Below are 13112 nucleotides of genomic sequence, written 5' to 3' on the forward strand. Positions count from 1 at the left end.
CTATGAGGAGCAAAACTAATGAAACCTGTTTTCCTGCACTGCTGCATCTCAAGATTATTGACTTTGACATCTAACTACATAGAAGCTGTGACAGCAGTTTTCACTGCAGTTGGGCCATTCATAATGTTTGTGTCCCTGAATTCCCTGGAGTCTTGTAACATAACTGATTTAGGCAGCCCCTCCCTCTCCCTTCTGCCCAAACTTGTACCATCGTGAAAAGTACAACTGACCAACAAATTCAAAGGCACACAGGAGAGGAAGAAAGAATGGCAGATGTAGCATTAAAAGCATCACTTCTTTAATTAATCAACCTTGCAAAACAAAACCCTACACTGTCCTTTAATGCTTGTGGTTTAGTTCATATCTTGGGAACTGTGCTGCTTAAAGCTGCCTGCTATAAAAACAGAACCTGCTTACCCACTGGCTTTCCTATCTTTCACCTGGCAAAATTCCTTTCCCCTCTCTTATTTCCCTTTATTTCGGTTAAAAAAAAAGATTTTGTATTATTTTCACAGTAGAGGTGAAGAGTTGGAAGGCAAAAAAAAAGGTTGAAAGATGAAAGTAAGTCAGAAAGTCAGAGCAGCATTCAGATATCCAAACTGGACAGAGAGTAAAATAATTTACCACCAGGCAGACATGAGGCCTAAATCTTTCTGAATAGTGACTGACACGATTGTGAATGCCCTGCAGTAAGAATAGCAACATCTGCATTTTTACATGATTTACCACAGGCTTCACAATAACAAGAGTAAAATCAAAACTTGGTAAATAAGAGAAACAAAATGGCACAATGGTGCTAGACAGTCTCTTGGCCTATTTCCCCACACACACACCTTTCTTTCATCCAGAGCAGAGCAACATTTGCAAAGCAGTTTACTTAGTAGTTCTCCTACAGGGAAAAGGCAAGGTTACCATAGTATTGTCAATTAATTTTGACACCTGCTTACGAAGATTGATCAATTATTTTTGATGTCTCTCTGCCGTGTTGCTGTTTCTCAGTTTAAAAGAGAAATAAAACAAAACCAAAAATACTACACATCTCTTACCAAAGAATTAATGGTCCCAAGACACCCTCAGGCAGAGCATTTCTCCTCTTACCACAATGTTCCTGGTACTTGCTAATGCAAGTCACTCATTCCCAGAGAGCAAAAACCACTATACCTCACTTACATGAAAAAAAGGAAAGAACCTTTTATTTTCAAGTGTTTTAAGCCTACCCTTGAAAATCTGTTATTTTTCAAATACTGCAGTGACAAGTTTTACACATGTCCAATTTAGGTCATTAAAAGTTCAATTTACATCTTGGGTAACAGGGCACTTCAAACAGCTGCGACCTGGAAAGTCTGTAAATGTTTAGAGTAATCCACAAGGTTCTATTAACATTTCTACAGATCGTATCTACAACCTCTGAACTGGCTGTTCATGCAGCTCTAAGAGCCGAACACACTTTTCAGTCTTTGCCATTCTGAAACGATCTTCGTGATAATCCTTAATGACAGAAGCAGAAGTGATGTACACCCGACAGAACCTGGCAAACCACTGCTGCAAAAGTCCAGCCGTGGCTACTTAAGGGTAAAAGCACATAGGGTACTTCGCAGCCAAAGGGAAACAAAACGCAAATGTTCCGCGGCAAGAAGGCAAAGCATCAGTTGCCACAGAGCTCGGGAAGGTCTTCAATCACCCAGCCATCAGGCAGAGTAATATTCTTTTTCCAACTCTTCAGGTGGAAACACACGGAGCTTATCACCCATTCCACACTCATCTGAATTTTCAGGATTCAAAATACAACCGCTCCGAGCTGCTGCTTGCAGCAATGTAAGACACGTTTAATATATTTCACTCCATCCCCAACTCCCAGGGCTTGAAAAGCTTTAAATCTTAAAATGCTTATTTTCAGTGCAGAGTATACTTTGCTTCCAAGAATAAAGATTAAAGATGAGCTGTCAAAGGCACTGCTATGAAAAGTGTCCTCGGTAAAAAATAGCTCTCCAACAGCTTACTCCCGTGAGAAAAATCATAATGCAAGTGTCACTGTCATTCCTAAAGCTAAGCATGAAAAAACATAGAGGAGTTAATGAGAAATCTATTCTGATTTCACCAAAACCCCTAACAGCACTTCAATTAAACACTGTGTTAGCTCAGCTCAGAAAAGGAGCCCTTCCAACATTCAGACAGAACTTCCTCTAGGTGGGGATGGATTATTAACTTTCTACCAGAAGGGAAAACGTAACCACTGTGCTTCCCCACTTGACAAACACAACCAAGGTAAAGAAACGCAGATGTTTTAAGAGGTAAGAAAGATAATACCTGTAAGAATGGGATAACTCAGAGAATATACTCATTCACAACAAGCTTGGAAATTGAAGAAATTACCATTTCTTTGGTCCTGGCACTATTAGGGTCTGTTATGAGTGGCACCAAGACAAAGGATACAAGTAATCTCTTTATAGCCAGGAAAGAAGAGCTCTGCAGATCCACATACACAAAGATTCGCCTGGGCCTCCTCTCATCACTCTCCAAAATTAGCCCATTGTTCCACAGCAGGACAAACCCCAAACATCCAACACAAATGGTCAACTTTAAAACCTTATTATCAAGGTCATAGGCAAAAACAAAGATGCACTATATTTGCCTTGTGTTATCTTTATAGCTAGGTTATAATCCTACTGCTGCAATATCCACCAAATATCAGTGAATTGGCTCTTTCACTGCACTGTGTACATCACTTCAGCCAACATGTCTGACTTCAACTACTCCTAACTTCCCAGGCTAACAAGTTACTGGATTTACTTTTTGTTTATTTAGGAATGAGTGACATAATATTAAATGTTTAAAAGAGATGTAAATTGTACAGCTTAATTTCAGTACTCCAGAGAGAAGAACTGAAGTTAAACACAAATTTAAATTAGTTATTGATATTTAACCTATAAAAAGTAGTTTCCCAAAGACAGAAAGAACTTGATTTCTCTAAGACATAGTCTCACCAATGTATTGCTATTAGTTAGATATTAGAACACTTTCCAGCTATGTATGTCAACATATTTAATAAATGTAGTTCCTGCTTATAAGGGGTGTTTTAAGGGGAATGAAATGAGATGCCCTGTCCAAGATTATATAGCGAAATAACAGCAAACAGTATTCTTCACAGCCAGTCTTTACACTGATACCAAAGGGGGCGGGAGGAAAGTGACAGCCCTATAAATTAAGTCTTCTTTCCCACTCCATATAGAAAAGCAAGTGTCAGGGTACGCTTCCCTCTCACTGATCAATGACTGGGTATCACAGTGACTTTTAAGAATGAGAAGGTATTTAGACCTTGACTGAGTACTCCTTCCTTTGCAGAAATCTGTTACTGCTTTATATTTCCCACTCTCTCCAGCAAACCTTGTCACTAGGGATGTACATTTCACTCAGTTGCACGTGTGCACGTGTGCATTTCACTCAGTTGCACGTGTGTTGTCCTGAATGAAACTGACTAATGCCCACTTAGCTCAAACAACTGAAAGAAAGGAAGACTGGAAGGAGCTAAACCTTTCACTCTTCAGGAGGAAAAAGTAATTAAAATCCACTACTAATTCTTGCTCCCAGGGCAGCTCCATGAAGTGTACATGTCATTTCCATGACATTTCCAGAAGGGACAGCACCGACACAGCTTGAGGCCGATTTCCCCCGTCTCTCAGTTCCCATGAAGTGGAGCAGCCTATTTTCAGCGATAAGTCAGCCGGAGCCGTGTCCTGTGCTCTTAAGAGCTAGAGGAGCCTGTTTTATCCATAACTTCTGCCACATACTTCCACCACACACGAACAAAATCATAGCAGACACAAGCAAAACAAAACAAACAAAAAAAGGCAAGTGAAAGTGACGGGAAAAGGATGTAGAGATGAGAAGAAAATCACAAAAAGCAGAACCTTACTTGAACCTGCCCTGGCAGTGTTGGCACTGGTCTCCCACCCAACCCTGGTCGCAGACGCAGGTAGAGTTGACACAATGACCCGAGAAGCAGGAAATTTTGTCGCAGGACTTGGACTGGGACACCTGGGCATAGAGGGCCAGGTAGAGGAAGCCGTAGAAGAGCAGCCAGCTGTTCACATCCAGGAGCGAGGCGAAGCAGCAGCAGCAGGCGGAGGGGAAAGGTCTCCAGGCGCCCGGGCCCGCGGGGGCAGCTCCCGCTCTCCGGCCGGCGCTGCCCAGGTCCATCTTGGCCGCGGGGGCCGCGGGCCGAGACGCGGCCGGCGATGGCAGCTTCCCCTGAGGGGAGTTAATCCAGCCAGGGAGATTCAAACCCCCCGCTTCCTCCTCGCCTTCCTCTCCTCCCTCCCGACCCCAGCACTGCCTCCTCCGGCCCCTTTAGCCCTCCGCGCCCCGTCACTCCCGAAGGGAAGCCCGGCAGCGGCAGCCCTTAGCCATCCGCCCCTTTTCCTCGTCGTCCTCCTCAGGGCTCATCGCTCCCGTCTTCTTCCATGGAGGAGGAGAGCTGCCTCTTGACCTTGTGTTTTCTCCTCGCCAGATATGCCCCCACGGCCGCGCACACGCCACCCTGGACCATGTATCCCGCGGCTGCCCCTTCTCCTTTGTATCCCGGAGCCCGCGGCACACACGCAGCGGCGGCGAGGAGGAGCGCGGGAGGCGGGGGCCGCCGTCCTCTCGCCAGGCAGCCAGCTGGGAAGTGAGGGCGGCCGGGCCCGGAGCCGCTACGGCATCGCGCTCCGGCGGGGCGGGGAAAGGCTGGAGAGCTCTTATCCCCGCTCCGTTATTAGCCCTGCGGGGAAGGGAGGCGGGAGGCAGCGAGAGGAGGGTTAGCAGCTCCTCCGCGTCCCGGCTGACAGCTTCCAAGCAGCCATTTTTAAAGGCTAATTGTCACCGCCGCTCGGAGCCGCCTCCCGCCTCCCTCGGCCCGCGTGGATCCGTCCCTCGCAGGGAGGGGGGTCCGGCGGGGTGACCGCCCCCACGAGGCTCCCGCGGCCGCCTCTCCCGCCCACGCTTCCAGAACAGGAGTCGGGGGGAGCTGGAGCGGCGCCGGGAATGCCGCGGCACCGGGAATGCCGCCCCCGCCGCCCGGACCCCCGAGACGAGCCCGTCCCGTGCCGTGCTCCTTGGCGGGGAGCGGCCCCGCTCCACCCGGCCGAAGCCTCGGGTGTTCCCCGCTCTGCTGCCTTAGTTCCTCTGTCCGCCTCAGGTCCTGCAAAGTTCAGAGGCGGCTTGCCTTGAACTCCTCCCGGCTGGTAGCAGAAGAGATGGTACAGCTTGTTTTGGGAACCTTATCTTCCTAAGGTTTACTCTGTACAGAAAATCACGCTATGAAAAGCCAGTGTCCACAGAGGAGACAGAGGAGTCCTGCAACTTTATTCGAATTAAGGAAGAGAGACCACTGGGGCACACGCCCGCGGGGTTTTCTCTCTCGAGGTTTCGGAGAGCGCAGCCTCCTTTTATCCCAAACTCCCGGCCGCATGTTGCCCTTTTGCTTTCCCCATCGGCTGAGGTACTAGGACGGTACAGCCTTCCCGAACCGCCTAACCCACATTCCCCCTTGAACTTGTTATTTTACCCCAAAGTTCAGAAACTCAAGCTTGCACACTTTGCTTCGGGGGCCAAACTGGCTGGGCTCTGCTACAAACCTGCTGCCCAAAATTAGTAGACGCATTAAGCCCCATTCCAAAGACGTCAACACCCGTATCTCCACCCATCGAATTGTTTGTAAAGACATTAATACACATCTTCCCTCTCAACTCCATCCTCCAAATTTAAGGTTCAAATCTTGACGTTGCCTCCTGCTTACAGCATGATGAGCAGTCACAAAGTTTGTGGTTTTGCAAACAGAGCAGTACAAAAGTAATCCTTGTGTTAAAGTTGCCTAAAATGTCCTCTTTTTTAAGTGTTCCTTCCACAGCCTTTTTCAACTCTTCTGTAACCCGTTTTCATTTTACGATCAGTCAAACCCTCAGAAAATTTTTCCTAGCACTGAAATTGGGAATTTATGATGTGATGTCTCTGTTCCAAGCAGATGAAGAAAGGGCATTTAATTTCATCTCCTGGTACCCTCTCTAAATAGGTCCAAAATGACCCCATTCATATCCAAATCGACCCCTCACCAGATTATTAAAGCCCATAGGGATTTGTTTGGGTTTTGGTTTAACCTGTTTTCCCAAGTACATCATTAAATCTTCATCTAACTTTCCAAAGTCCATCTGTACTCCTGTAAGGGACACAGAAACATCCAGCAGCATCCATTTGAGCTTTGTATGGGAAAAAAAAAATCAGGATGTCAAACACAAAGTACAAACATCACAGAGAAAGAGTCTGTGCCTTCAGGAGTTTATTGTCTTTATGGAGGGAATATCTCCATCAAGTATGTGGGGAAAACTGAGATGAAAAGTGATTTTCCTGGTTTAATTCCAGAGGGTTTACGGAGGTCCACAAGTTGCTCTCAGTCCAGGAGTACATTGTCTTACTACCAGAGCTGAGATAGATTATTTCATTGTCCTGCATCAGACATGTTTCTTAGCTATTAGACATCTCTTTGTATGTGTTTGGTAATGAATTGGTGAGTTCATGCAAAAAGAGGAAAGGGAAATTGTGTTAGTGCTTTATATTTTATGATAAAAAGCTGAGGCTGAAGCCTTTGTGAACAGTCTGCTAATTGTACAATATCACATGTGATTAAGGCTGCTGAACAACTGTCCTCTGTTAAGTACTATTATGGGTCCAGAAATGCCTTTAAAAGGAGATCACAGTCCAAGACACAAAGTCAGCTCAAGAATACTCTTTAATACAGAAACACTTTAAGAAATAGTTTTGCTTACCATGATGGAGATACATTCCTTCTCCACTTTCTCAATTCCTTTAAACCAACCAAAAAAGTTCTAAAGCCATCTGAACCATCTTGTTCTCAGACTGAAGGAAGATTTTGTTTCAGATGTACAGAAATCAGCCAAGTTTTTGAAAATGTTTGAAATTAACATTCAAAACTTTAGAAATTACCATTCGCAGCAAAGCTAAGATCTCAACAATCCTTTACTAGGCAAGAGATCTATTCAAAAGCATAAAACTAAAACCAAAACCAAACAAAAAAACCCAAATAGGCCAACAGAAAAGGACTAGTGTGGTTGTAAGAGGTGCAGAGAATAGCATGATAGTACTTTTACTGCATAAACAACTGTAAATAAAAATCTAAACACAACTAGAAGGGTTTCTAGATTCAGAGCATCAAGGAAGAAACATTGCACCACTGATTTCTGGCTAAGAACTAACACACTATGAAAATGAAGGAAAGCAAACCTTTTGGCTGCCGTATGCCACAGCAATGCAGTAGAAATTTCATAACTCTAGGAAAGGAATGATGTACAAATGCCAATATTGGTTCTCTTCCGTGCTGATTTAATGGGATTTTTTTGGTGTCAGATGAAGTTAACAAATCTGGCTGAAAGAAGTCAGATCTGTCAATCCTTTCATCTTTACATGCATATCTGTAAGTTCCACTTTTCTCGCAAGTGTAACATTTTACACCTTTCATCCTTTCAATTCTTGACACAGAAATCATTTACACTTTTAAAGAACTAATGTACTGAACCATCTTGAGTAGATTTAGAACTTAAAAGCATTTGAATAAGTTATCAAAAATTGCAAGTTACTGAATAAAAACATAATGAGATTACAAACTAGTGATGTAGGAGGTTATGTGAACAAAGCCTTCCAAAAGTATATCCATTGTAGTAGGAAAGCAAAATAAATAGAATAAATAGAAAGTATTATAATAAATATATTATATCTTTATATTGTATAGTATCTATATTATAATAAATTATATATTATAATATTTTACTATAATAAAGTATAAAGCTTCTAGGCTATTGCTATCAAAACTTAAGCCCCTGTATATAAGGAGAAAAATGCTGATGCATTTACATTCATTAGGTAAAACAGAATATTTCAAGTTCTCTGTGGTTGCTGTTGTGAGAGAGTAGAATAGATAAAGCAAAACAGCCCCCAAACACAGACTTCTCCAGCTGCTCAGAATATCTGCAAAACTGAGGACAAGAATAAAGCAGAGACCATCCTCTCCTCCCTCCCCCCATGCACACACAGAGGCACCCTCCCTGCTCTGCTGGCCCTCTCCTGCAGGCTGAGATCAATGAAGCCTTGCTGCAGACATCCCCCTCACTTAAGGATGCTCGGTACTATTTACAGCATCCAGCCCAGTGGTTTTGCAGTTCTGTTGAGAACAATGTAAGTGGCTGAGAGCAGAGGGAGAAAAAAGAATACCATTGGGCTTGACCTCTTTGCAAGGATATTAAGAGAAACAAATGCTTCCTGTGCCCTTTCCTTTCTCCTTGGGACAGATATTACTGGGCTCATTAAGTGGAAGGGGCCAAGCTCTGCACTGCTTCTGGACAGGGATATATAGACCTGCCTTGGCCTTCTGACACGTTGGTGAAACAGGCGTGTAGGCAGGAGGTAATGGCTGCACAGAGTGATTTGACAGCTTCAAGAGCTGCTCCAGCCTAACACATCAGAGCAGTGCACAGGGTACAGGGTTCCTACTGAGCCTGACAGGGAACCTGAGTGCAGCTTTGCTTTCCAAATATGCATCCAACACTTTGTATAGAGGACAGCAAAAGGCTTTTTTTTTTCATAAATCCCACGCTAATTTTTCATTGAGCAAGACTGAGCCACCTGAGCCACTCCAAAAAAAAAAAAATCTGATCTAATGGAAACCATCAGTCTCTTTCCTGAGGTAAAAGAAACTTGTCCCTACTTATCGGATTCCAGTGCTAACAGAATAATGCATGTTACAATTTTCTGTTTCTGTTGTCTTATCTAGTAAGTCAGCTCTTGGGAGGTATCAATTTTATAAGATTAAAAGTATAAGCCTCCCCTCACCTACTCATTTTTTCAATATTTAGAAAGAAATATAAGTCTTTCCTTGCCTAGTTATTTTTTTCTAAACTTAGAAAGCAATAAAATTCACAGAAAATTCACTGGCACACTTCTAAAGTGAAGTAAGATAGAAAAATCTTACCTTTCTTAACACCACCCATGTGTGTGTTTTGCTACAGTAGTGACATTTGTTACCATCATCTCCAAGAAGAATACTGCCATACAATAAAGACTGTAAGTGCTTTAAGAAGTTTATCAAACTCAGAAACATCTACAAAACAACAGAGGTGGAAATTAATGCTTATATTATTTTTTCAATTTTTTTTCCATTTTTTATATGGAGAAAAAAATCTAGAGTCAGATCTGTATTTTTTATGCATATGAATGAGCTGAGGTGTAAAATTTATCCTACAAAGAAAGAGCCAGACTTCTATTGGAATGTTTATTCCTCTGCAGAATTTTTTCATGAAGAAAAAAAGTAATGATATTTTTTGCAGCCTTATTTTTAAATTGTAGGCTGTGGATGAAGAATAACAGGATAAATTACAATTTGGCTTCAGGTCCATTTAGAGGTGAAGGATGCTTCAGAAAAACAGAGACCAGAAAACACCAAGTTCTGTCAGCACTGATAATGACATCATTGCTACTTGAAACACCTCTCTGCTATCAAATAAAAATCTACCAAGCCAGGGAATAAAATCATATTATTTTTTTCTATATTTTCTAGATTCTTTCTGCACAAAAAAATTAAATAGACAATCTGATAGCATTTCCATCTATGACAGAACCAATCTGCCGACATTGATCTTGACTCTGAGTATGAACCTCTTATTTTTTAAAATACAAAGTTTTTAGAAGTCTTTCTACTGAATAGATGTGTAATTGTATGCCATGCTGAAACCTTGATGCATCTTGCACTGACATTTCCCACTGCAAATGTCGCTTCTGCTGAGGTTTTTCCTGCATTCATGCAGCTGCCTTTTATTTTCCCTGCTATTCCTTCTGGAGTTTTCACAATCCTGGTTAATCTTGACTAAGCCAGGGCATTTTTTCCTTGTCAGCAAAGCTCCATCTCACAATTCAACCTTTCTTACACATCATTAGTAGGTGTAGTGAATTTATCCAATACCCTTTAATGATCCCAAAGGGACACTGCTATTAGACTTTTTCTAGCTGAGAAAGCATTTACTTTGAGTTATTTTCTCTCATTCTTTTCTAAATTAGGACATGATCTTTGGGATTCAAACCACTGTTGCCTTTATTTCTGTATTTGTTCTTTTTATTCATAGATTCAACAAAATACTGAAAAAAATATTGGAAGATAATGAAACTCCATTGACCTTACCGGGATTTACACCCTTCCTTCAGAATTTAGCAGAGGTTTCCACATTTTTCTGGCTAGTTTGCTGAATGGTATTTTTTTAAAAAGCCTTATTAAAATATTTTGAAAATAAAAATAAACCATCTGCTCCAATTTTCTCCTATCCACTATTTTTTCTTTGTAAGGCTTAGGAAGAATGAATTTATTATTGGTGGCTTACTGGTTCTTACTCATCACATTATGCTTTACCCAGGAGCTTTGTAAGTCCTACACCAATTTCTTCCAAGGCTATTTAAGCGTGACTTCTCTGCTCATGTTGTCAGGCTGACAAATTTCATCTCTTTGGAAATAAAAAAAAAAAATAAAAAAAAAAAAAAAAGAAAGAAATGTTGGGTAACTTAAATCAGCAGTGTAATCAGTATTTTGATTAATACAATTTTCATCTTAATATCTCAGTTCATCTCCTTTAGAGTGATGCTGCCTAGTCCTAGTGATTCTACTTCAAAATAATGTCATGTAGATTTCTTACTCTTTTTCTAAAAAAAACCCAGCCTTTTAATAATGGCTACATTGGTAGCCTAATACTTTAATATTTAATTTTACAGTCTGTTTTTAATACTGCAGTGAAATTATTTGCTTTTCCTGAGATTACCTTCTCCTTTCCACTTGCTACTTTTGGAGCCTACTTAATTTTCCTGTTTTTTCTTTTGTGTATTTAAAAAAAATATTTCTTTCTTTTTTCAGTCAATACTTGAATAGTTGTACTATTACACTCTGGAAAGTGATACTTGCAAAAAATGGAAAAACAAGTATATCAAATAGTCTGCAACAAGGATAGTGAAACAATAATTGTACTAGGCATAATGGAATAATGGAACAAAATTATGTTCATTTTTTGCCATTTGATTTGCATAAAATTGGCAAAAATGAGAGGCTATGCATGCATTGATCCCTGTCTTGTCTTCTTGATGTCATAAAAGAATTGAGTAGATTAAATTTTCCCTCAGTATTAACGTTGAAACAGACATTATATGCCAAGAATCTAAGTGGCATATTGTATTCATTCAATGCAACTATTTTCAGTAATTTGAAGAAATAACTCTCTTGCATAAATAAAACACTTTGTCAAGCACACAAGCAGTTATTTAATTAGCTGAAGACACTAATTTCCATAGCTTCAGATAAGGGTAGAAATAATAACTATTAAGAATGACATTATATCCCTGAAGTAACAAAGTTTATTGCCCCAGAGGAGCACAAAGATGCGTGTGGCATCTCCTGTTTGTGTACCTGGGCACTGGTGGTGCGTCAGGGTCGGCTGGTGAGACCCAACAGTGTGAAAGTCCTTGTTCCCCTAGCCCGGCAGCCAAAGAAGAGGTCTGGAACACATGAAATCGAGTTTTCAAGGTTGTTTATTTCTCCTTATCTATAATATTTTCTCTCTGACCTGCTGAGCTCCGCCTAGTACAGAAGCCATAGCAGTCTGGCCAGTGTCTACCTTTTATACCAAAAGTTATGTATAGTCTGTTTATAACAAAGCACCACTATCTAACATCTATGTTGGACAGTGTGTCCTTATCCTAAACCAATAGAAAAGTGTCACTATCACACCAAGGCATGGAGGACAGGAAGAAAGAAGAAAAGGCTAGGACACGCCCAGATTCCTCCTTCTTGTACTCCTGAATTCTAAAAAAACCCAAAATTCTACTTTTCCACCCTGTGTCAATTCCCCTATTACACTACTCAAACCCTTTTGACTTGTAATTCCTCATATAGAGTTGGCAGCCGCTCCCATGGGCTAGTATTGAAGCCACAGGTGTTTTTGACTTCTTGCCAAGGTCCCCGAGCCCCCTGCCAGGGTCTCAAGACATCCAGGGCAGCCAGAGGGATGTCCTGGACTCCGACAGTGGTGCTGCAGGGGGAGGCTGAAGAAGCTGTGAGTTCAGATGCTGACCTTATCCACGGCCTTAGCCAGGGATAAAGGCTCAGGATGTGCCATGGGCAGGTCTGGCTGCACAGGTGGACATACAGGATGGTTCTCTCTGGGACTGACTGCTGAGGGAAACATTCTCACCAGCTTGACAAGTTTTTCCTCATGAGCAGGGCTTTGGACCAGTTTTCAAAGGTGCCAGAGGAAAAAATCTGCAGCCCTTTTCAGCCCTCCTCTTTTCAGGTTATAGATTTAGAATCTATGTGACCAAAGCCAAGGAGAGAGAGAGAGAACTGAAAAGGTTCTAAGAAAGGGAGAATGCAAAGTGAGCCATCAAACACCTGCAGTACAGATCCACAAGCAGAAACACAGAATCAGTTCGGGTACAAAAATCTCTGAGATCATCAAGTCCAACCTATGACCCAACATTACCTTGTGAACCAGACCATGGCCATGTCCAGTCTTTCCTTAAACACCTCCAGGGATGGTGACTCCACCTCTCTGGGCAGCCCATTCCAAAACCTTTTACATAACGAAATTCTTCCTGATGTTCAAACTGCTGCAGCTTAAGACTTTGTCCTGTTGTCCTGTCACTGGTTGTGTGGGAGAAGAGGCTGAACCCCACCTGGCTCCAGCCTCCTACCAGGGAGCTGTAGAGGGTGACAAGGTCACCCTTGGGCCTCCCTTTCAGGCTAGACAGCCCCAGCTCCCTAACTGCTCCTCAAAGAACATGCACTCCAGACACTGACAGAAATATCTGTCGAACAGCAGTTGAAAAATGGGAGAGACAAATCTGCACAAAGTGCAGATTTTTCTGATCAGAAGGCTCTTTCAATATAGAAGCTACTGGAGGTATCCAAGGGGCAGAAACTGGAAAGACCTAAAGCTCAGGACTTTGTGGGAATGGGAATACATTCCCTAGTAGGATGAGAATATAACAACTATCAGAGGCTTTCTTTGAAAAAGCATTAAGGCAGGACATAGTTG

At 42.1% G+C, this 13112-nt stretch overlaps 1 protein-coding gene across 4 annotated transcripts in view; it reads right to left on the minus strand.

The window, feature by feature from the left end:
• ATRNL1 (attractin like 1) overlaps positions 1–4337 on the minus strand; it is a 433916-nt gene extending 429579 nt beyond the window's left edge. For 3 of the 4 annotated variants that reach the window (XM_053949022.1, XM_053949023.1, XM_053949024.1), the window contains exon 1: positions 3914–4253. In XM_053949022.1, the coding sequence (XP_053804997.1) occupies positions 3914–4197 (284 nt within the window). In that variant the 5' untranslated portion in view covers positions 4198–4253. Of the gene's footprint in view, positions 1–3913 lie in introns of all 4 variants that reach the window. The other variant, XM_053949025.1, reaches the window with a different exon arrangement.
• Positions 4338–13112: the final 8775 nt, after the last annotated feature.

The sequence above is a fragment of the Vidua chalybeata genome, chromosome 8 (assembly GCF_026979565.1).
Source record: "Vidua chalybeata isolate OUT-0048 chromosome 8, bVidCha1 merged haplotype, whole genome shotgun sequence".
Taxonomy (NCBI): Eukaryota; Metazoa; Chordata; class Aves; order Passeriformes; family Viduidae; genus Vidua; species Vidua chalybeata.